Source organism: Cynocephalus volans, chromosome 15 (genome assembly GCF_027409185.1).
Source record: "Cynocephalus volans isolate mCynVol1 chromosome 15, mCynVol1.pri, whole genome shotgun sequence".
In the NCBI taxonomy this organism is placed as follows: Eukaryota; Metazoa; Chordata; class Mammalia; order Dermoptera; family Cynocephalidae; genus Cynocephalus; species Cynocephalus volans.
Window position 1 is genome coordinate 16,434,342 of NC_084474.1, and position 25,978 is coordinate 16,460,319.

Sequence of the window (25,978 nt, forward strand, 5' to 3'; positions counted from 1 at the left end):
GTCCTAGCTGTCACTATGAAACCACTAAAATGTAAATTTTCCTAACTATGAAATTTGTGATGACTTTTGGGACAGCAATACAGTGGATAGTTTTCCCTTAATCCAGCAGATATTTTCTAATCGTAATCTTATCTGTAGTAAATGACATTGTAGTTCTCCCCCTTGAAACTGCCTTATCACTAGTTTTTCTAGTCTCTTGTCTTCATCCCACCTCTCCATTGCTTAGGTCTACTTTGAATGTTCTTTTTCCACTGAGTTCCTCAGTGTTGGTGTTTCTGAGTATCCTCAGTCCTTCATATCTTCTCACATTTCACACTGCTTCTGGGGAGCTTCGTCTACTCTGCTATCACTTACTTTCTGTCAACACCCAAATCTGTACCTCCAAACCAAAATTCTCACCTAATCTCCTAACAATTGAGACCCAAATTTGCAGGGGTGATGCATTTTCACCTGTGTCCCACAAAAATTTCAAATTAAAAATGTTCATAACGTATTTGTTTCTTTCTCTCTTTCAACTCAGTAATTTACAGATACCACCATCTATTAAATCATCTCACCAAATCTCCAGATAGCATTCTTTATTCCTCCTTCTTTCATATATTCCATATTAAAGACCCTGATATTCCTATCAACTATTGCTTCTCTCTATACACACTGCCACTGATAAAACTTGACTCCTAATGACTTTTCACTGTAGTAATAACCTAGTTTCCTAACTTTGATGTATCCTATGAGCTTAAGCCTCTGTGATCTTTCTAAATCATAAATCTTTTAATGGTTCCCAATTGCCTTAGGACAGTGGCTCTCAACCATGGCTGCAGAACAGAATCAGCTGGGCAGGGCTTTTTTCCAATCCAGTTTATAAATGTATAATTTACATATAATAAAATGCATCCATTTAAGTGTATAGCTCAGTGTCATTTTAACCAATATATTATATCATGTAACCACCACCACAATCAAGACATAAAACATTTCCATCACTTCAAAAAGATTCCACATGCTCTTTCTCAATCAAACTCCCCATGCTGACCCTTCCCCAAAGAGACAACCCAACCACCAACTTTTTGTCATTAAAGATTCATTTTGCCTGTTCTAGAATTTCATATAAATTGAATCAGACAATATTTGCTCTTTTGCATCTGGCTTCTTTTACTCAAGATAGTGTCTTTGAGATTCATCCTTGGTGCATGACTTATTAATTTTTTCCTTTTAACTGTTGAATAATATTTTATTGTGTAAGTTTATAAAAATTTTATCCATTCATTTATTGATGAACACATGAATTGTTTCCCGTTTAGATGCTATTACGAATAAAGCTTCTATGAATATTTGGGTACAAATATTTTTTATAAATTATATTTTCATTTCTCTTGGGTCAATGCTTAACAGTGAAATTGCTAGGTATTATGACAGTGGAATATATAATTTTAGAAGAAGCTGTCAAACTATTTTCCCAAGTGGCACCATTCTACATCTCTACCAGCAGTGTAGGAGAGTTCCATGCAGAAAGCCACGTCAAATGTGGTTCATATTGTTTGTTTTCCTTCTCTCAGATATCACAGACCTGTCTGCCTGTTGTTCAATGTCCAAAAACACTTGTTCCAGATATTTTGTCTAATTTTTTGGTCGTTAGGAGTGGGAGGGCAAGTCCAGTATCAGGTACACTGTTACAGCCAGAAACAAAGTCTAGTTGGGGAGCATGTTAAAAAATATGATGCCTGAGCCCCACCCCATACCAATTAAATCTGAGTTCCTGGGGAGGGGAGGAAAGGAGTGGCGACTCTAAGTGAATCAATCTTTGAGATCCACTGGCCCAGAGGCTAATGTTCAATCTCTTCCCTAAGCCAAGATCCTTCAGAATCTGTCTCAGGCTCCCATCTCCAGCCTAGATCTGTCTCCTCCCCACCAGCACATAACCATTTTCTGTCACTTCTCCTAAGCTTCAACCATGTAGTACTTTGTTGACATGAACATATCTCAAGTCTCTGTGCCTTTGTACATATCTCTGCCTTTACCTGTGGTCCCTTCTGGTCCTGTGTGTTCCAGAAGTACTTCTCCTTTAAGACTCAGCTAAAATGTTATTAGCTCTATGGGGCATTTCTTGTTAAAGAGTCAAGAATTTTTAAGGAGGAATGTTATATTAAAAGAGTATCAGGACAACAAATGTAAGGTTTAGTATCTGGTACTGCCATTTACCATAAGGTGAATTTAGTCGTCATCACCTAGTTTTCTCAAGTGTAACATGATAATAACAATACTTACCTTGAACAGAGATTGATTATACATGGAATGCACTGCAGGGAAGGACAAATTTCTCCTCTACTCTCTGAGTCTCCAGCTGGGCCCAAGAATCAAACTGACGTAAAAGAAATTAGCAGGAAAAAAAGCATACAGAGTTTATTTAATAAAATTTTACATGTACATGGGCATCCTCACAGGAAAATGAAGACGAAAGAAGTGGCTAGGCCTTTGTGCTTATATATGAGGTTGAACAAAAAGTGGTAACTATGGAAAAGTAACTAGGAATATATGGGTTAGTCTAACAAGACCTGTACAAGATTTCTCTCTGCCTTAACTCATCTCTGGTGATGAGTTTCCTTCTGGTATAGAGAGGCATCTTTTCATTTCCTGCTTTCAGAAAGAAAAAAGGTCATACTATCCTTCTTGCACCTGCTGTTTTTCACGTACCTTTACCTCAAAATAATCAATATTTCAAAGCAGCATATTTTGGTGTGGCATGCTCTGAACTGCAGGACCTAGCAGGGTGCGTGTAGCAGGCATCAACAGAATTTTCCCCTTCACGCCCCACATTCTTCTTCTAACACTTCCTGAAAAGCTCTATTGCAAATAGCATTTTATTATCTGTTTACATATCTCCTTCCCCCACAAGATTGTGTGCTTCGTAATGACCATGATAAACCAGAAATCTGCTCTGACTGAGGTCAGCTAAATTCTGAAAGCCTTAGCGGAACTGGGATGGGGCAACAGTCACGTCCTGATGTCCTGGAACTGTTACAAAACTATTTTAAACCTAATGAAGTTGTAAATTAACTTCAAAATGTTGAGAATGTATCTTGTGACCCTTACTCATAAATATGTACATAAAAATGTAACTAAGGACCAATCACTGACCTATGTATAATGCTTTGTACCCCACAGAAAAACTGACGTGTTGATTAAGGGGCTGTTCCCTTCTCCCCCATTGTCCCTCACTTTTCTTTGATTGCAGAAGATGCTGAAGCTCTGCTGACCCTACAGAACACATGGCTGTGTTTTCCTGGGCTGCAGTCACACATATTGGTTCAAATAAGCTCTCATATTTTACCAGTGCTGCAGGTTCTTTTTCCAGGCCGACATCCAGCTCTATGTTTACTGCTTCAGCCCTGGGGCATAAAAGTGCCTGGGATACAACAATCTCACCTGAAGGAAGAGGGTTTAATAGTCTCCAGTTCTGACTGTAAAGAGCGTTTAGGATGTTCTTCACCTTCAATACTAATTAACGCTTGGCCCATCCAGTCCTTAATAGGGAAGATGAATTTGACCTAGACTAGAAAGGGAATTTGCAATTTTCATCAGTTAAAATATCCAGAGGACGTTTTCACTGTTGGCTTCAATGAACCTGCAAGTCTGTACTGCGTTCTAGCACCCTAGCGTCTTCCAAGCGTGCAGCAGCGCGAACACCAAGTTTGTGCAGAGGCTTCCGTGCGAAGAAATCCCGCTACACCCTCCTCAAGGAAAAAAGCAGAACCAGACAGGTGGGCGGGCGCCGGAAAAGACGGGGCGCGCGCAGGCTCGAGTAGCGGAGATGCGCATGCGCCTCGCACGGCTCCACCCCCTCCGCGGTTGCCGGGCAACCGGCCCCGGAAGTCGCGGGAGGCGCGTCCACGGCGGGCGCCCGGAGCCGGCGGAAGATGGCGGAGGGCGGCGGCGCGGAGCCGAGCGAGCTGGAGAGGAGGTCTTCCGGGCCACGGCCACCGAGCGCGCGGGATTTGCAGGTGCGGCGAGCAGCCGAGGGAGGGAGCGCGGTGGCGGCGCCGGCAGGTGACAGCTCGGGAGGGCGCGAGTCGGAGGCCACCTCTGACGTCGGCTGACCCTTGCCCAGACCCCATCGGGGACGGAGTTGTGACTCTCGCGCAGCGGGTCTTCCCCCGGGCGGCGCGGCGCGGGTGGTGGTCGTGGGAACAAGGGCCCGAACCCGAGCCTGTAGCGCCGGTGCCTCCTTTCCCTTCCACCCCATGCACGTGTAAGAAGCCGCTGTTCGTTCTGAATGGCATTTTGCGGGGTCAGTTGCGGGTTCGCCGACTGAGGCTTCCTTCCTGAGGCGTACTACAGGAGAAAGCTTTACTGTGACCATCGGGGAATTAGCAGTCACTTAAAAAGTCATAGCGTGTGCTGGTTTGTTCTTTTTTGTCTTGAATGCTGTTTCTGACTTGATGATCTTCAGATGAAAGTGGTTTCTTTCAATCAAGTAGCCTTTTTCTCTTAAAGGGGTGAACTAAAGCAGTTCATCCTGTGGCCGTACAGGCTAGTTGGAACAGCTAGTCTATAAAACATGGGACATCAGAAACGGAGAAATGAAACTTTGTAATGCCGTAGGACACTGGCATTAGCTAAATACGAGAGCACCTGTAGGGAAAGTGAAGGAAAATGGTCAGGGCCCCTCAGATGTTCAGAATCTTGCCGAGCATTTGATGTAAATAGGCACGTGTGCCCAGGTGTTCCTTGGCTATTGAATAATGTAATTATGCATGTGCACCCAGGGGTCCTGGGTTATGACTTTAGTATAAAGGACAAGTGGCTCTGGTCCACGGAGCCCCCTGCCCCCGGGATGCCCTCAGGGAGCCACGGGGAGGCTACTACTGCTGGAGGCTGTTGCTGCCAGTGCCCCCGGGATACCCCGGTGCCCCGAGAGGCCACCGCCGCTGCTGCTACTGCAGAGGACTGAGCTCGTGTGGTCCTGCCAATGGCTCCCAGGATCTTTCCCAATTTTCTAGCGTGGACCTGTGTGTGAGGGGTCTAGTGACCCAGCCTGGCATGTGAGGGGTTCGTTACCCAGTCTGTACAATGGGTTTGAAGGGTCTGAGCCCTAACCCTGACAATACAAATGGAAACTTAGCACAACTACAATAATGAAACATTTTGGCTTTAGTTATGAATGGCCCTAACCATACAATTAGCATAGCTATTACCTAACCCTACAATTGGCATAGTCACCTATCTTTTTTTTTTTTTTTTTGTCTTTTTTCGTGACCGGCACTCAGCCAGTGAGTGCACCGGCCATTCCTATATAGGATCCGAACCTGCGGTGCGTCGCTGCGCTCCCAGCGCTGCACTCTCCCGAGTGCGCCACGGGCGTGGCCCCATAGTCACCTATCTTGACAGCACCAAATCCCCACTTATCAGTTGCTAACACCACTTTGCTCATTTTAAACTTTTTTTTTCTGTCTCCTTATTAGTCGTTGATAAAATTCAACAAGTAAGCATCTGTAAGGAGCTATAATTAAAAATAAGCAGGACTGAATCCACAAACCTTGGAAGAACAGTTCTGTTACTTGAAAGCCATCTTCCTTCTACTTTTTTGAAAAGTGTATATTGACCACCTGCACGTAACAGACTGCTAAGCTCTGGGGGATGCAGAGATAAATAGGACATCAAATCTGCAATTGATGCCGGATACTGAAGGCTATAGTAGTGTAAAAGGCATTTCTACCTTTTGGAAGCCTACAGAATTTTTTGGAAAAATGGGATATGAATACATTGAGCATAACATTTTAAGATGGAGCATGCTTGAATGCCAAAATAAGCAGTGCATAAAATGAAGAATCTGAAGAGTGGATAGATAGATCAGTGTAAGGTTAGGAGTGAACTCAGTGTGGAATGGTTCCAGTGCTCGTAGTTGGTTCAGTAGTAGTAAACAGAATCAAGGAATAAGAAGCTATCTTTTGCCTCATCTTTTCTATTGTAGACCACCATCACTCAGAGGCAACATAGGGAATTGGGAAAAAATGTTTAGTTGTCAGACCAGCTTTGGTTTGCCTCTTGGTCCTGCCACTTAGTAGTTGTGTGAAGTTGGGAGAGTATCTTTCTTACACTTTCTTATACTCAGTGTCTTCGGGTGATGGTGGTGGTGGTATTAGGTTTAAAGGGCCTATGCACAATTCCTATATTATGCTGGCTCAATACTTTGCCTGGCACATATTGGGTTCCTTTTCCTTCAAGGAGAAAGATGCTGTAACTTTCACTAGGTATTCCATTCTAATACCATTAAAGTTAATGTTGTGTAACTTAATATCTTTTCTGTAATTTAAATCAGTTTCTTCTTTTTATGTGAAAAGTGAGAACGGCCTAGTTAATGACCACCTGACACTTAGCAAATTGTTTACAGACTTAATCCAGTGGATCAATGTATGATTGATTAATGGTTGGAGATATTCTGGTAGATGTCGCTAATTGTGAGAATGCCTTTGTTTCCACCATAAGTTAGAAGATAGGGATTTTTTATTTTCCATCTCGTATCTACTACTTTCAGGTAGGTAGGTCAGTGGGAAGATAGCTGATTTCTTTATGAATGTGATTTGGTCTGTCAAGTACAGTATTTAAGTATTGACAATCTTTTCTTTAGAATTTAGTAAGAATGTGAAGAACTTGCAAACGAACTTGAAAACAACCAAAGTGATAACGTATCGAGAAATAAAGTATGTGTCCAAGGTTTAAAAGAATTGGATAACATTGTTCTCCCCAGCTGGTTTCTTGGTTATTGATTATTTATGGATTATCTTGTTACCCAGTTAGTGCAGTTTTCAGTAGACACTTCTTACTTGCTTAACAGCTTGTCTAAGAGTCTTTCAGGGTGAGGAAAAGGGCAATGTATTACTAACGGCAACAAGAAAAGTGCCTCTAAGTCAGTCAGTCTCAGCTGCTGTGCAGTGTAGGGTTTGTCAGCATCTAAATCAGGAGGGAGTGTTCCAGCTACCACTAGAGGAAAGCTGCATAGTTGTCTCCCAAAAAGTCTCCCCGCACTGGGAGTCTCCACCTTACAAACTGCAGACTTGGAAATCTCATTTGGAGGTCAATCCAAGAGAAGATTTTCTTGACTTCCTTCTACCATGCTCCTTACTTTCTTCAATCCCTTACTAGCATTAGCATCCATATTTTTTCCTTCATCCCCTCCAAATTGGGAAATGCCCAGTAGGAAAGTTTAGGGTGGGATAGTTAATGATAAAACTAAGCCTAAAAACCTCCTCAGTGTGTTCATCCACACATATGGGTTTAACAGTTGGTTAAGGTATTTAATTGTATGCTTGTGTCTCAGTTTTCCTCCAGAATATTGTCCAAAAAAAAGGTTTCTGTTCTTAATTCTGCATTTCCACATAGGTTGGAATTGGGGGGTGAGGGGTGGAATTAGTGATAATTTCAGTACTTGTTATGATTAGAATTGGGCTTGATAGAGTGCACTTGATAGATAGTGGGTACTGTGAGAAAATAAGAATGTCTGATACTGTTTTGCCACATGTATCCTAATCCCATTGAATGTCATTATTCCATATCATTGGTTCTCACCTTTAGTGTGCATCAGAAACACCTGAAAGGTGTGTTAAAACACAGATTGCCATGTCCCATCCCAGCGTCTCATATTCATTAGGTCTAGAGTGGGGCTCAAGTATATGCATTTCCTACATGTTCCCAGGTGATGCTCATATTGTTATTCTGTTTAATAAATTATAGCTTCTAGAACTTGTCATTCTAAGGCTGAGAATTCCAGTACTTAATCTTTTGCTATATGCTTAATTTTCTCAGTTACTTTGCTTTCAGGTTTCTTTTCAAGTTCTTCACACTTCAAATTCTAGAGGATATTCTCTGTGTATTAATAAAACTTCTTAATAACATTTTGTGATTTTGTTCCATTGGTTTTGATCAATACTTCAATTAATTTTGATCGATTTAAATGATCATTTCCTCTTTTGGTTTGATGTCATTTGCTATGCCAAATAATATAAATTAGATTTCTATATAATATTAACTAATAGAACCTATGCCATATGATGCCACATGGCATTAACTTTCTCTAAATATCACTCATTTCCTCTGATGTTCCATAATTAACTAGGATCTTTCAGTCATGTAGACTCCCAACTCCAGTATCATTTTCCCTATTATACGTTCCATGTTCCAGTCAAAAGGCATTATATGCCTTATTCATTTATGTTGCAGAAGAAAATTATTATATGGCAGCATTTATTCAAATCTTCTTAAAGAAAAAACAAGATACAAAACTGTACAGCAAATGTTTCAGTTTGAAAATCCTAAACTATGTTAATCTATCTATATCTACTTATGATTTATGTTATAGTCTTTACATAATTCAACATGAATTTGTTGAGTGCTCATTAGGTACTATATTAGAAACAATTTGGGAAACTTAAAATCTAGTGGGAGGTGTAAAATAGCAAAAGTGTCCAAATATTGACAATATAATGCTTAAAAATGTCATTGGGGGATAGCATATACTATGAGGATTTTTTTTTTCTTTTTTGAAAGATATTTAGTTAAGAAAATTTGAAAAATTTTTGTGAACTTTTCGTGGCTAAGAAAATTTGAAAAATTTTTGTGAACTTTTCGTGGCTGAAATGGGCCTTTGAAATACAGATAACATTTTCATTGATGGGAATAGAAATACTTTATAAGAATAATTTATAGAGCTGAAATAAAAATAATATGATTGGCTTAGGAGGAAATCCATAAAAGAATACTATTTTCAAGAGGTTTTAGGGAGGTAAAACTTCTGAAAAGCTTTGGACCCAAGTTGTCAGTTAGATTCATTCTCTCTCACACTCTTGCTGGTTTGGTTTTGTTTTCTGGAGAGGATGGGCTAGTAAAGGACCATAAGGAGATACATAGGTAACACTGCAGGAATAAAAGATATCTTGGGGAAAATCAAACAGTGATACAGCCATTGCTAAGCTTTTTATAGTATCTTCTAGTGTTGGAGTATGTGGCTTGTGCTTTATATACCTTATTTAATCCTTCAAACTACACTTTAAATTCATTTTTTTTATAGACATTGATGATGTGGGAACTAAGGCTTAGAGAAGTTAAACAAATTGCCCAAGATCACACAGTAAGTGCCCAAGTTAGGATTTGAATTCAGTTCTTTTAGATTACAAAGCACTTTTATAATTTGGATTTCTAGCAAAGTTGCCATGTTAGAAATGTGAAAGTTAATGTGTGTGTGTGGAGGATGGGGGGGGAATAGGGAGAAAAAAGAGCCTTTCACTTTTTCTTGTGTGTTCATTTTAAAAGTTGACTAATAAAAGAATTGACTTTGCCCTAGTTCCCTGTACTTCTTTTCCTACTGAGGAAAGAAACTTTGGAGGTAGTTTTCATGTCTCTTGTGCTTCTAAAAGGAGCACTTTAAATGGGAAAAAAAACAGTAACTTGAACAATACTGAAAAATTTGGATTAATTTTAAAATTTCATCTCAAGAGCAAATACAGTTTTGTTTATTTCATTTTTAATATCTCTGGCCATATATCTATAATGTGTAATTTGGTGATATTGCTTTCTAAATGGTATATAAATCATATACATAATTTTTTTGTCTTATTTTTCAGAAATTCACTTTCCTAAACTTGATGAAATTTATATGTTTGGTAGACTTTTTAAAGAAAATACTTTTGAAATTGTTTTATGAGAGGTCTTCAAAAAGTTCGTGGAGGGCCGAGCCCGTGGCGCACTTGGGAGAGTGCTGCGCTGGGAGTGCAGCAACGCTCCCGCCGCGGGTTTGGATCCTATATAGGAATGGCCAGTGCACTCACTGGCTGAGGGCCGGTCACGAAAAAGACCAAAAAAAAAAAAAAAAGTTCGTGGAAAGATTCATATTATCTTTTAATTCTATTTTTCCATGAACTTTTTGAAGTACCCTCATATGTACGTGAATTCTGAAAACTTGAACTGCTGAGTGAATTATTTTATGAGATCTGATGAAAGACTGACGTTTAGTGTGAAACATCTTTGAGAATTCTTAAAAGAATTGTAGGACAGTTATGTAGGTCCAAATTTGAAAATGGTTTGTTATCTAATACAGTTTTTGAAACTATCGAATAGTTAATTGAAAATAATTAAACTATTATATCTTAAATTTATTCTAATATATGTGGCATTTTGGTTCTATAAAATGAGAGATGCAATGAGTTTGTTTTGGAAAGAAATCGTTTTCTAAAGCAGCAAACTTAGTTTTTTCATAAGAAATCTTTGCCACTCAATTTCAAGGTAATGTTCTGTTTATAACTTTTAGTTGCATAGAAGAGTTTATGTCTGGCATTATACTTTATAACAAGCCTGTTATTATTTAGTTGGCCCTGGCAGAGTTATATGAAGATGAAGTGAAATGCAAACCTTCCAAGTCTGATAGACCTAAAGCCACAATCTTTAAGAGCCCACGAACACCACCTCAACGGTAAGTTTTGTTTTGAAAAAATGGTAACCCTTTTTATTTCACTAATCCAAAATTATTTTAAATGGCCTTGGGGATTTTTTTTTTAATTATGATTTCTTAAAATAAATATTATTTAGGTACTATTCCTAAATTTTTACAGTCAGAAAGCTAAAAGAAATTTATGGAAAAATTATCTTAAAGTACCTAATATTTTGGTAAACATCATATGAAATTATATCCTGAATACTTTTTTCTTGGCACAGTAGTTCTGGAATTTTTTTTTAGTCATAGGACTCATTGAGGATCTGATGAAAGTTACAGACTCGCTCCTCCCAAAACAGCATTTATGCACTATTTTATCAATCGGTTTTTAGTTTTTGTGTGTTTTTTAAATCCCATCCATAGAACCTCTGTGGGTCTTTTTCCTCCATTTAAGAATCTATGACTTTTGGAGTCTGTTTCTGCTTCTGTCAGGTAATGATTGGTCTAATAAGTGACCTCCTAGGAAGTATTTGCTGTTAAAAATTCCTGAACCAAATGTAAAAATTTAAGAGAAGCAGGTATATTTCATTGCCATGAATTTTCTTGTTGCCAGGAGTATTTTCATTAACATCTTTTTAGTATTGCAGATATCATCCCTGGGGAGCAAATTTGTATTTTCTCATTGTATTTCATTCTCAGAAAGTCTATAATTTTACCAAAAGTTGAAAAATTAACTGGAAATTATTTTTTCTTCTTTTATTTGTCATAGCTATACATCCTTACCTTTTGTAGGGGAGATAAAAATGACATATCTTTCTGGACCTGAATGAAAAGAAAAAATAATATTTATATTTTCCCCCAACATTTTATTTTACAAATTGTCAAACTGATGGAAAATCAAAAGAATCGTACAATGAATAAATACTATATATTACTCTCCTGAATACTATATATTCTTCACCAGTTGTTAACATGTTAGAACATTGTACTCCTGCATGCTCGCTCTTTTTACTCAGCTATTTGAAAGGAAATTGTAGCCATCATGACACTTTACCTCTAAATACTTCAGTGTGCGTCCCTTAAGAGTAAGCACACACTCCTTTATAACCTTGGCAACATATTGCACCTTAAAAAATTAATAGTAATTCTGTACTATCATTTAATATATAATCTGTAGTCAGATTTCTTTTTATATCCTTTTCTTTGGATTTAGGATCCAACCAATCACTGCATTTGATTATTTCTGTTTTGAATTTTTGAATCCAGTGCATTCTCGCCACCTTTTGTTTCTTTTAGCTTAGCTCATTATCTAAAATTTATTATTTTGACTTATTTTTGAAGAGTCTAGGCCATATGTCTTATAAAATGTCCCACATTCTAGATCATCGTTTTCTCATGATTAAATGAGAAAATTTCAAGATTTCTGTCAAACATTTTTTTCAAGAATACTGGATAAATGATACTGTTTGCTATTTACTGTATGGCATCAGGAGCCATATAATTGTAAGATTTTTCCGTTATTAGTGATATGTTCAGTTGGTTAAGGTGCTGACCACCAGATCACTCCATTGTAAGGTACAGTTTGTCCTTTGTAATCAGCAGGTTGGTATCTTGGCACAGTTTGAATATCCTGTCCTTTTATTTGTATATAAATAAGAATACACATACTTGGGAGAATGTACAAATTCAGGAAGCAATTCAAAAATATTTTATAAGGGCTGGCTGGTTACCTCAGTTGGTTAGAGTGTGGTGCTGGTAACACCAAGATCCAGGGTTCAATCCCTGAACTGGCTAGTCACCAGAAAAAAATACATATGTATACACACACACAGTTTATATGTATATATATAATTTTTTTTAACTTCTTCCTTAATTTATATATTCTTCTAAGTTTTGAAAGTACTTAATATATATTTGTGTACTAAGTTTTACTCATCCACTATTTGGCCATTCTTTCCCCAGTTTGAGCAAATGTTGAATGACTTACTTTGCTCTTATATAGCAAATGAAAATATTTGAGTTGGTACAATAAGATTAATGTATTAATAGCTTCCTTGCTATTCAAATATAATCAAGATATTTCAATGAATGTTTTTTCTCTTTTATGCTATCTGAAACAATGTTGTCATTAATAGTTGTAATTTGATTAATGCAGTTTCTAAGGATTTGTGCCTCAGGTTTGACATCTAGCATTATTTACATATCCAAAAGGATGAGCTTCCTTAAAAGGTATTTTTTGACACTTAAACTATGTTTAATCTGCTTCAAATGCGATATATAGCAAATTATTGACAATCCTTTTTTTCCCTAAGTGTGCTATTTTCCAACACTCACTATGCAGTTCCTTTGATTTCATGTACAGTATCAACATTTGTCCAGATTCATTGTAGTTCTACTGATTTGTTTGATACAGAAAACAATGCTTATTTTCATGGTCCACCTCCTTGGGCATTATTAGAAATTAAGACAGTTATCTGATCATTATTAAGCCAAAGTATTTTCATTTTCTAAAATTGTAGACATAATGTGGTCTGTGTTTTTAATTTACAAGAGAGATACATAATCTACAGAGAAATCCTCAGAATATAGCCTGATGTGTGTTTTAATGTATTTATCCATGAAAGGTTACATATGACAAACAGAACTTAAAGAAATGTCCTCTACAAGTCATTATATAGTGGTATCATTTTGAGAATTAAATGAGATAAAGTGTAAAAGATGCCTAGCACAGAGTTGGTACTTAGCTGGATCTTAAAAGATTATTAGGATTTAGATAAGCACAGAAGACAAGGGACAAATTTCAGGAACAAAGAGGCACAGAAGAGAAAATAATCAAAATGACAGGAGGGATCAGAAAAGGAACTAGCAGAAGTTTAATAGATTAGTGGCAAATCAGGTAGGATAGGTGGGGGTGCAGCCAGGATGGGCTTCATGGGTGTGTGATCATGCAGGGCCCCACACTTAAATAATTCCATGCTTGGTTTAGTGCTTTGCTGTTGCTGTCCTGAAATCATTAATAAATTTTGAACAAAGGGACTCACATTTTCATTTTGTACTCGACCCCATAAATTACGTAGCCAGTCCTGTATACAGCCATATTGTGAAAAACCTTGAAAATCAAGAAGATGAGTTGTACTTGTGTAGAAGGCAGTGGAAAGCTAGTCTGGGTTTTAATGTAAATTTAGTGACAAAAACTATAACACAACGATAAAAACTTTGACTCTAGAGATAGATACACTTCAGTTCAAATTTCTTTCTCTCTGTTCTAATAAGGTTTTGCCAGTGGGCAAGTTACCTAAACTCTGTCGGCCTCAGTTTTCTCACCTGTGTAGTGGGGATAATACCATTGTTATGAAGATGAAATGAACACAGTTACCCCTTGACAAATGTTAGCTATTGTTATTATATCCTTTTAGGAAAATAGGACAGGCACTACTATATAAAATTAATGGTAATGGGGAGAACAGGATAAGGAGGCAGAGAAATCAAGAAGAAAACAATTGTGGTAATTTAAGTAATGAGGTGATAAAATTTTGGATTCAGATTGTATCAGTGGCATGGGTAGAAAGGGTGAAATTGTTGTAGGATACTGATGGAGTTTGGATGTGTTGTCCCCTCCAAAACTCATGCGGAAATTTGATCTCCACTGGGGCAGTGTTGGAAACTGATTGAGTCATGGGGGCGGATCCCTCATGAATGGATTAATGCTCTGCCTGGGGGAGGGGGGATTAATGAGTGAGTTCTTGCTCTATTAGTTCCCGCGAGAGCTCGTTGCTTAAAAAGACCCTGGCACCTTCTCTCTCTCTCTTGCTTCCTCTCGCTTGCTTCCTGTCTCCATGTGATCTACTTGTACCTGCCAGCTGCCTGCTGCTTTTCGCCATAAGTAGAAGCAGTATGAGGCCTGTGCCAGATGCAGCTGTCCCAGAATCGTAAGCCAAATAAACCTCCCTTCTTTATAAATTACCCAGTCTCAGGTAATTCTGTTATAGCAACACAAAACGGACTAAAACAGATACTTTTAAGGAATTTATTATAGAAACTTGATGACATGGGATATAGGGAGTAAGTGAATAGGAAAGAGAAGACTTAAAGTTTCTTTTTTTGAGATTTGGTAGATTTTTATTTTTTTATTTTTTTTAATTTAATCAAAATTTATTATACATATTTTGGAGGTTTAACATTGACATATGTTGATCAAATCAATATTACTAGCATATATATTGTTACAAATTGTAATTATTCTTTATGCTCTTGTCTAATCTCTCCCCTCCCCCCTCTAATTACCCTAGATTTCTTCTCTCTCTCTGAAAGAATAATGGTTACTCTGTTGATTTGTTGCCTAGATGATCTGTTCAATGCTGAGAGGTGTGGTCAGGTCTCTCAGTATTATCATAGAGCAGATGCTTCGTCTGTCACTCTGAAATGGGCTTTGTGGAGAGAGACGTCCTCTTTTTTGTCTCTGCTGGTGACTCTCCTTGTGTCAGTGCACTCCTGTGGCTGGCAGATCATCTGCGTAGTGGTTGTGGCATCTAGCTGCTTTTGTGGCAGCTATGGTTATGGTGGTGGCTGTGGTGGGCCACCCAATGGAGGTGATGTTTTTGGCATGCTCCTTGGCGCTGATGGTGTGCCTGGTTGTGGGGAGTGTCTGGTCCCCATTCCATGCCTCAGGTCCCTGGGCAGGCCCCGACGTGCTGGCATGGTGAGCCAGGTTGTGTGAGGGGGATCCAGTCCCCGACTCCATACCTCAGGTCCCTGGGTGGGCCCCAAAGTGCTGGTGTGGTGTGCCTGGTTCTGGGAGGGGGTTCTGATCCCCAGCTCCATACTTTGGGTCCCCTGGTGGGCACCAGGGTGCTGGCATGGTGTGCCTGGTTGTGGGAGGGTGGTCCGGTCCCCTTCTTCATGCTTCGGGTCCCTTGACGGGCCCCTAGGTGCTGGCATGGTGTGCCTGGTTGTGGGATGGGGATCCCGTCCCCTTCTCTATGCCTCGGGGCCCACACGCTAGTGTGGTGTGCCTGGTTGTGGGAGGGGAGTCTGATCCCCTTCTCCATGCCTCAGGTACCCTTCTCCATGCTTTGGGTCCCTGGGCAGGCCCCAAGGCGCTGGTGTGGTGTGCCTGGCTGTGGGAGGGGGATCCAGTCACCTTTTCCATGCCTCATGTCCCCTAGTGGGCCCCAAGGCGCTGGTGCTGTGCCTGGGTTGAAACTAATTTTTTGTTCTTTGCTTACTTCTAAAATGGGGGAACTTCCTGTGGGAACCAGTACTTGAGCTGTGTGGTTGGGCTAAATTGCTGCTTTGCTGCTGTTTCCCTAGGGAAGGCTTTTTGTGCAGCTCAGGGTTTAATGGTTTACTTTATAGGTACTTCAGGCTCTCCAGAGACTCAGTGCACCTGGGTTGTGTTGAAACTCTGATCTGGGCCTGAGTTTTTTCAACAAACTGTACCCATGCAGTTCTGTACTCCTGACCAGTCTCCTCGGAGTGGTCCTGCGCTGATTGGGGGGCAGATCAGCTGTCCTTGCAGTGTCCCAGTATTCTCCCGGTGGGCCTGTCTCCCCCACCACCCATGCTCCAAACACTTCCCATGGGATGGGCCCTGTGTCAGTACCTTGTGATGACTCACCGGCCTCTGAATGGCTCCCCTTTTTCAGTTGTTCTGGCTCTTCGCTCCAGCATGGGTCCATGGGAACCCTATTTGTGGTCTTGGTGTCCTGGGAGCCGCCAAGATCCCCTTCTCCCCTGCCGCCTCCAAGTGACTCCATCTGAAGGGCACAGCTGCTGCTTCTGCCGGCTCCTCCTCCATGTATTCAGCAGCTCCAGCCTTAAAGCGGCCGTGGCCTGAAACGCTCAGAGCTGTTTTTTCTTTCTCTTATTGTGGTTTCTCCCGCCTTCATGAACTCCGTAGGTCTCTCCTCCTCCTCCCCTGAGTTCTAGCGGCCCCAGCTTGGCTGATGTTACATTTTTATAGTTGTAAATTGGTTGATTTGTGGGAGAGTGTGACACTGGGAACCGTCTATTCTGCCATCTTCCTTAAAGGTTCTTAATCAGGTATACAAAAAAAAAATGTGATTGTTAACGGGAGGATTCATATGTGTAACACAAGTTTCATTTTGGAGATAATGAAGTTGATTCAAGTCAAGCTATCCCATAGGTGCTTTTAAATTCAGCAGTGGATCGTAAGTAAGAGGGTGCTAAAACATATTTGAGAGTCATCTGTATAGAGAAGGTTATTATCTTTGGTAGTAGATAAATGTTTTAATAATTAAATGAGTTTAACTAGAGGAGGACAGGAATCAAGGATGTAGATACACTTAATTAGGAAAGAGAAGGAGAAAGAAAACTCAGTAGAATAAAGGAGGAACTGTTGCATCCCACTGGGCAAAGAAACAAGCAGTTTAAGCAGTTTGGGTGTCATGAAAGTCAAGGGAGACAGAGATCAAATATGAAGTAAGGAAAGGGAGAAGAAGGATAGTCTTAAAAGGGTTAAACATTTCAGAAAGTGGGTAACAGCTGAGAATAGTCTTTTGGGTTCATTGATAAGCAGGTAGCTCAGAACCTTTGAATAAAATAGATTCAGCAGCAATATGGGAGCAAAACTTATTTTCTGGTATAAGTGCTGGCAGCAGGTAGAGATCATGGGTTTAAGGATTTGGGTAATTATTAGGAGTTAAAGAGATTGGCAAAGGAGAATGAAGTCTTCGGCAATTCATATCTACTTTCAATTGTTAAAAACAGTTTTATTAAATAATGATTTCAGTTTTATTAAATAATGATTCTTTTATTTTTAGAACTACTTCTCTAAGTTAGTTCTGTATAAATTGGCACTCAGTAGAAACACTCACCTAATGGAGTAATACAGTAAGCACATCATTTCTGGATTGAAGTAATTAATGGAACAGTAAAATCTGTTCTTAAAAATTTTGCTAGTGTTAAAAAAAAACAAAACTTGGCAGCTTAAACATCACCTCAGAAGCTTGAGAAATCCAGAAAGAAGTCCAGGTGCAAATGGAACTACATGTTTCAAAACAATTTATGAATGCATCAAATGGTTTAATTCTGCCTTTATTTTCCTATATTTGGGTAAAAGTATCAATGTCTCCTTTTTCGTAAATATTTATCAACCAGCTCACAAAGAATAGCTATTATATCTCTACTAAGGATTTATTTGTTCATTTAGCAAGTTCAGCTCTGTGTCAATTATTCTCAGTATTTCTGGGGATATAAAATGTGGTGGTCTTTGACTTTATAGAGTGTAAAATCTAACAAGGAAGCTAGATAAGAGGGAAAAAAACAGGTAATAGGTATAAAATTATCCTGTTTGTACCATATAATGTTTTTGCCTTTACTTTTACCTTGCTCGCTATTAATATTGCTATTATTTAAATTTATTTTAAATGTTTTGAATTCTTTTTCATTATCTGGAAGTAGTAAAAGTATTATAATCTATATTAGACTGTAATAAGTGAAGATTACATGTTGTAACCTGGGGTAGTATCTAAAAGAAAAATAATGTATAACTACCTAATGAGGGAAATAAAACAATAGTTATTTGATTGATTCAACAGAAGACGAAAAAAGAGAAATAAGACAGTAGTTATTTGAGTAATTCAACAGAAGATAAGAAAAAAGAGAAAGAAAACAATACATATTTGACTAATCCAACAGATGGCAAGAAGAGATTAAGAGGAGAATAAAGTATAATTAGGTTATAAATTCAAATATATGAATAGTTACATTAAATATAATGGTTTAAATAAGCCAATTAAAGGACATAGTTGGGCAGATTTAATGGGAAAACAACTTTGTTCAGTTTATTAGAGGTAAATGTTAAACGTAAGGACACAGAGAAATTGAAAAGGACGAACCTTGCAAACACTAACCAAAAAAAAGCTGGTGTGACTATACTAATATCAGACAAGACATTCCTTAAGGAAAGAAGCATTACTGAAATGAAGTCAAAGAGGAGATGTTTCATAGTGATAAAATGTCAGTTCATCCAAAAAATAGGACAATTCTAAATTCAGTAATGTGACTTTAAAACATGTAGAGCAAAAATCACAACATTCAATTTTAAAAAAACACAACAAACAGAATAAAGGGATCAAATTAATCTGATTTTATAAAAATCTACAGAAAACCTACAATGAAAATCATTAACAGTAAAATAGTGAAAGATTTTGTTCTTCTGAAGTTGGGAACACATCAAAGATAACCCCTATCACCATTTTCATTTAACCTGGAATGGAGGTTTTAGTTAGCACAATGACATAAAAACACATTGAAAAGAAAGAAATATATCTCATTATTTGTAATAACATAATTGCATACAAAGAAAACTACAAAAGACTAGTCAAAGTACTTAATTTAATAGTGTGTTTAGCAAAGTTGCTGATCCTGAATACAAGACCAATATTCAGAAATTAATTTTATTTCTATATACAAGTAAGACATAATTACAAAATTACATTTTAAAAAGATAGCACTTATACTCAAAAATATCAAATTCCTAGGGATAAATCTAGCAAAAACTGCAAAACCAGTACCAGAATACTGTAACACATTATTGACAGAAGACTTAAAGGAAGGGTGATGCATAGAACTGGAAGATTTATTGTTATAAAGTTGTTGATAGAAATTGAGATGTATTGTCCCTCCAAAATTCATGTGAAAATCTGATCCCCAGTGTGGCAATGTTGGGAACTGTTTCAGTCATGGGGGTGGATCCCTCATGAATGGATTAATGCTCTCCCTGGGGGCTGGGGGTAGCGAGTGAGTTCTTGCTCTATTTCGATGCTTAAAAAGACCTTGGCACCTTCTCTCTCTCTTGCTTCCTCTTTGCTGGCTGCCTGCTGCTTTCTGCCGTGAGTAGAAACAGCCTGAGGCCCACACCAGACCCAGCTGCCCCAGAATTGTAAGCCAAATAAGCCTCTGTTCTTTATAAATTACCTAGTCTCAGTTATTCTGTTATAGCAACACAAATGGACTAACAAAGTTGTCCATTCTCCCCAGATTGAGCCATATCCTATAAATAGTGGGGGAGTGGATGAAAATTGATAAAACAAATTCTAAGTTTTCTGAAAATATAAAAGGTCAAGAATAGTCATATATACAAGGGTACTTCAAAAAGTTTGTGGAAAAATAGAATTAAAAGATAATATTAATCTTTCCATGAACTTGTTAAGACCCCCTCATATATGTTTGTTGTTGATCAGGCTTGAATGTAAGCTCCATAAGACAAGGACTTTGTTTTATTCAGTGCTAGATCCCTGGTACTTTTAGAACAGTGTTTTGCATATAGCAAACACTCAACAAGTGTTTGTTAAATGAAAAACTGTAGTGACCAATATTATCTTGTACAAGTCCCTGAATTTGGGAGACTTAGTTGGTAAAGGGGTACCAAAGTGTTTTAGGAATCAAAAATTGTTTTTCTGTTCTTGATCCTTCTGCTAATTAAAGGCAATTTTATTTTTCATTTATATTTAGTTAGTTTATGTGAGTATAGAGCATTACTTCAATGGTCAATAAATATTGTTGGTACCCCTCTGCCCCCCTAAAAAAAGAATAGCCAGAACTTTGATGAAGAATTAAAACAAAGTTGAGGACTTACACTACTGGATAAAGTTTTACTCTAAAGCTTCAATAGTTGAGAGAGTAAGAACTGACAGCAGACCAATGGATCAAAATAGAAAATTCAGAGTAATAGACACACATAGATGGCCACTTGATTTATGACAAAGATGACACTCAGAGTAGTGAGGGGAGAGAATTTCATTACATGGTATTGGGGCAAATGGACATTTATATGGGGAAAAATAATTCTTGACCTCTATCTTATACCACCTGCAAACATCAGTTCCCAATAGATTGTGTACCTAAATATAAAAATTAAAACAATAAAACTTGTAGAAGAAACTAGGGTGCCTTCATGATACTCTAGGCAAAGAGTTCTTAAACAAGTGATAAAAACCTAATTACTCATAAAGGAGCTAGTAAATCTTTTCCTATGGCTGATTTTTCCAGTAGTCTTTCTAACCAAAACTGAGATAAAAAGGAATGGTTATTTACGCTGCCAGATTAAAGACCTGGGACAGTAGGGAAGGAACTACAACAGGAGATAGCTGCAGCAGGAAGTTTTGTTTGCTTTTCTGTGTTTGTCATAACTGCTTAAAGTCATCTGCTGTCGAGCTCTGTATTAGTCCATTTTCTGTTGCTTATAACAGAAAATCTGAAATTGGGTAATTTTTAAAGGAGCAAAATTTATTTTGGAGGCTGGGAAGTCCTAGGTCAAGGTATGCATCTGGTGAGGAGGGGGCTGAGTAAGAGCACATTAATTTGCTCACTTGCTCTCCTTATAAAGCCACTAGTGCCCCTCCTGTGATAACCCACTCATCAATTAACCCATTAATCCAGTAATGGATTAATTCATTCATGAAGGCAGAGCCCTCATTATCCAATCACCTCCCAATTGCCCCACCTCTCAGCACTGCCACATTGGGGATCAAGCTTCCACATGAGCTTTGGAGGGGACAGACATTCAGACCATAGCAAGCTCTTCCTCTCTAATCCTAACACTGGTCTTAAGAGCCAGCTGTGGCAGTGTTCAACCTTTCCTGCTGTGCTACACTGGGTCTTCTGAATCTAAGCTTGGGAGGAAGGCTTCCATAGGCTCCTTCTCTGGGTAAACATGGGTCCTAATGTACTTCTCCAGGCATTGGCACGATGAAGCCTGCCCTTCCCACCTTCTTCAACAGTTAATGGGGTTTTGTTGGTGTCTGTTTGTTCTCCAGGTGGGTTTTTTTCCCTTCATTTACAGTGAATTGAGAGCTTGTTTGCTCTTCCGTTTATCCTGTTCAATTTTCTGTATACTAATTTGGCAGAAAGTCTTACACGTAACCTCCATTCCTAGTCTCTGGTGCTGATGTAATTGTCCCCCATTGTATTATGAGTTCACGTGAATTTGGAACTGAATTGGAGGATATGGGTAGTTAAAATATATGAGCTTTGATTGTCGTCTTATATGGGAAGTCTCCATGTTGATAGTTCATTGGTTATATTTTCTGATATCCTTGATTGAAAAAAAATCTTGAAAGATAAATATAGGGTACTAATTTTTCTAGGATCATTTATGAAGTAGGAGTCAGAGTAGAAATTAGTCACTATGTAGCTAATACACTGAAAAAATTGTGGTCTAAATTATTTGCTTTTATCACAGGAGGCTGTAATGGAGTAGGTCTCTTTCAATCCAAAACTCTCTGAGGAATAAATCCTCTATGTGTAGTTCTGTACTTTAGAATTAGGTGTTTACACTGTCTAAATCTAGAGGTCTCTTCACCAACTAGATTTCTGCTGACTGTGGATTCCTTAGGGGGAAGGGATTAGCTTCTAGTTAATGTAGTGCTTTGATGTACTGCTTTCCCCAGTACATCAAAACTGCCTAATTTGTGAGATACATCTGATAAGTGATTCCAAAATGCCCAGGGAGGAAGCAAGCCAGCCAGCCCCCTATCATGCTGATGCTGAACTTGCTATGAGAATCGCTGCACACGGAGTGAGAAAGGATCTAAACTATTTACCAATCTTTTCCTTAATCCCATTTTAAAAATTAAATATTTCCACAGAAGTCACAGAATGCCTCTTTTTAAAAGTTATTTCATAAGACTGTGAAGCTTATTACTTTAAAGTACTTATGTCTGTTATTCTGTTTTTATTCATGAACTGTGTTTTAAGGTTTTATGCAAGTGAACACGAATACAGTGGATTACATATAGTTCGACCATCAACTGGGAGAATTGTGAATGAACTTTTCAGAGAGGCAAGGGAACATGGGGCTGTCCCTCTGAATGAAGCCACAAAAACTTCAGGTGATGACAAATCTAAGGTCAGTGCTCAGTTTTAAAACTAAGTACACAGTTTCTATGTTTGATCTCTATTTTTTATAATATTTACAAACATTGTTTTTCTAACTGTATATTTCTGTTTTAAATATTTAACTTTTTAGGGCCGAGCCCGTGGCGCACTTGGTAGAGTGCTGCGCTGACAGCGCGGCAACGCTCCCGCCGCGGGTTCGGATCCTATATAGGACTGACCGGTGTACTCACTGGCTGAGTGCCGGTCACGAAAAAAAAAAAAAAAAAAAAAAAATTTAACTTTTTGAGATTATAATCTTTCTATTAATGATTGAACAATGAGGCAGTTTCTTAGATTTCTGTGCAACATTTTTATTTACCTTTTAATTTTGAAATAATTGTAGGTCACAGAATTTGCAGAAAGAATACAGAGAGGTCACATGTGACTTTCCCCAGTTTCCCCCAGTAGTTATATCCTTCATGATTATAGTACAATATCAAAGCCAGGAATTTGATGTTGGTACAGTGTGTACATATGTTTATATCATTTTATCACGTGTAGATTTGTGTAATCAACAGCTCAATCAAAATACTACTCTGTTATCACAATGCTCTCCCTCGTGATGTACCCTTTTGTGATCACACCCACCTCCCTGTCTTTCACTGTCTCTAGCCACCTCTAACTGGTTTTCCATCTCTATAATTTGATAATTATCTGATTTGGGAGTAGCTTTTTTAATTTGGTGTAAAGCCGTTGAGATCCGTCAGAGTTATTGTGTGTATCAATACTTCGTTCCTTTTTATTCCTGAGTAGCATTCCATGCTATGTATGCACCCCAGTTTGTTTAACCATTCATTCATTGAGGGACATTTTAGTTGTTTCCAGTTTTTGACTATTACAAATGAATGAACTATGAGCAATCACATACAGGTTTTTGTACAGGTACAGGTTTTCATTTATCTGGGATAAATGCCCGTGAGTGCAATTTCTGGGTCCTGTGGTTAGGTTTTTAAGAAACTACCAAACTGTTTTCCAGAGTAGTTGTATATTTAATAATCTCATAATGTGTGAGAGATCCAGTTTTTCCAGATCCTTGCCAGCATTTGGTGTCGTCACTATTTTTTTTTAATTGGAGCATAGTTGATTGTACGTTATCTGTGAGGTATCTATTTTTAATTTTAGCCATTTTGATAGGTGTGTAGTAATAACACACTGTAGTTCTAATTTGCATTTCCCTAATGAATCGTTATGCTAATTTGCATTTTCCTAATGGCTAGTGATGTTGAACATCTTTTCATGTGCTTATTTGCCATTATCCCTATTGTGCTTTTCAATGAAATGTCTCTCCGTGACTTTCGCCCATTTTCTAACTGGATTGTGTGTTTTGTTACTGTTGAGTTTTAAGAGGTCTTTATATATATTTAAATAGGTATGGGTCCTTTGTCAGATATATGGTTTGCAAATATTTTCTCCCAGACTGTAATTTGAATTTTCATCTTTCTAACAGGTTTTTGTAGAGCAAAAGTTTTAAATTTACCCTTTTTTTTTTAATGGATCATGCTTTTGTTGTCTTAAGAACGTTTTTACCTAATTGTAGGTCCAAAAGATTTTCTCCTATATTACCTAGAAAAGTTTTATAGTTTTATATTTTACATTTAAACTTATCCATTTTGAATTAATTTGATATAAGATATGAGTTTTACATCAAGGTTCATTTTTTGCTTTTGGATGTCAAGTTGTTCCAGCATCATTTGTTGAAAAAGCTCTCCTTCCTCCATTGAATTACTTTTGTACCTTCTTAAATTTCTATAAAACTTTCATACAGCTTTTATAACTTTATCAACTGACATAGTATTGGTATATTGAAGACTTCAAGTGTCTTTTTGTGTATAACTGTCTTGTGTTCTTATAATCAGCACTTCTCAACTGTCATGTTTTTATGATCAGCATTCCCCCATGAAAATTATTTGGGGAGGCTTTCTAAACTACCAGATGGCCTCAGGTATTACAGTTCAGTAGATCTGAGGTGTGCCCCAATGTTTGTCTCTTGAAAAAGCCTCTTGTGATTTTTACAGCCACTGCTGAGAACCAACATGAATGAAACTTAAATTTTAGTTTTCATTTCATTATTTGTCAACAGCTTGAAATTCTTTTACTTGTCTTAAGGTAAAATTGGTTTTGTAGGTTCTCCAATTCTGTAAGAAAAATGTGGAATTAATATGATTTAGTGTGTAGAAAAGAAAGCAATGTAATAATCAAAAGCTTATTTATGATATAAATAATGATTAAAAAGAATGACGTTTTTACCTCATAAATGATCCTACCTGAAGAATAGCAGACATTGTGTTAGCATAGCAAACTAGAAAGTACAATTATAGATGACCGTTACAGTAGAATAAAAGCAGCTTATAAAATAAGTATAGTAACTTTTCTTCATGGTCATTTATACCCATTTCTAGAATTCTTCATTTACTCTGTGTACTCTTGTGAAATATAATTTAATCATAATTTTTATTATAAGACATTATAAAATATTAGTGGTGACTTTTTAAAATCTGTCTATACTTGAAAATATATATTTTAGTGTATAGATGCATTTCTTAGTCTAAGATTGGCCTAAATTATTTCAGCTTCTGAGTCACTAATGTTTTCATGGAAAGAAACATAATTTCTTACTTGAACATACTTCTTTAAAACATACGACCTGAATTATAATATAAAATTTTTCTGGTATGATTTATCTGGTTTTAAAATATATATCACACATTATAATAACATTTTGCTTAATAAGCCTTAGTGAATTTTTAACTCACTTGCTATGTATTTTAGTCATTTACAGGTGGAGGATATAGATTGGGTAATTCCTTTTGTAAGCGGTCTGAATACATCTATGGAGAAAGTCAGCTGCAAGATGTAGGTACAATAATCAGAATGAATAAGTGTAGATATTTGCCTCTAGTTACTACTATTTTAAAATTAAAAATTGATAATATAAATACAACTCTTTTGATGTTACTTTTTGAAACATGGGTTTAAAGGACCACTGTGTAAGTTTTCAGTCTCAATTTTTATATTTGATATCTCAATCATGCCTTGCATTTAGAGATACATAACTATTTGTTGAAAGAATATGCGATTCACTGTCAAAGTGAGCTTGCATATAGATTATATTAATTATTAAAAATGGTGTACTGTCATAATATAAAATGAGTTGAGTTGTAAACATACAACTGAAGTCATTCTTTCTGTTGCTTTTTGAAATTTTGGTGTTATCATTTCATTTTAAACATTTTTAGTTTCCTGGAAGGTCTCTCTCAATTCTGTCCTGATTCTTGGCATGAATATTTAAGCTTGTAGCAGAGAAGAGTACAGGTGCAGTGGAGGAGAAGGGAGGGAGCGGTGGGTGGCAGCTGGGTACTCTTCTCAGTGCTTTCGTTTTCTCAGTGAACCACCAGTAATTGTATGTCAAGGCCAGTGTCCAGCTGCAGGACCTTTGGTATTTGCAACCATTGTCAATTTGTCTAGCTAAATACAAATCTGCTAAACAAACACACATGGTTTTATTTAGGCCTTTAATCGTGAGTAAAGAATAGTGCAAATAACTTCTTATTTTAAATGAAGTAAATGGTTTAATATGTTGTGAGATATCACATTTGAAACTTAAAATTGCTTGGTGGAGATGGATTTTTGTATTTCTTTTGTTTCCTATGCCTTAAA

General features: G+C 37.6%; 1 protein-coding gene across 2 annotated transcripts in view; it reads left to right on the forward strand.

Annotated features, from left to right (window-relative positions):
- Positions 1 to 3,905: 3,905 nt before the first annotated feature.
- UBXN2B (UBX domain protein 2B) overlaps positions 3,906 to 25,978 on the forward strand; it is a 31,174-nt gene continuing 9,101 nt past the window's right edge. Inside the window, exons 1-4 of one of the 2 annotated variants that reach the window (XM_063079912.1) lie at positions 3,906 to 3,998; positions 10,356 to 10,459; positions 22,142 to 22,292; positions 25,091 to 25,174. In XM_063079912.1, coding sequence (XP_062935982.1) covers positions 3,915 to 3,998; positions 10,356 to 10,459; positions 22,142 to 22,292; positions 25,091 to 25,174 — 423 coding nt within the window. In that variant the 5' untranslated portion in view covers positions 3,906 to 3,914. Of the gene's footprint in view, positions 3,999 to 10,355; positions 10,460 to 14,284; positions 14,350 to 22,141; positions 22,293 to 25,090; positions 25,175 to 25,978 lie in introns of those variants that run through there. The other variant, XM_063079913.1, reaches the window with a different exon arrangement.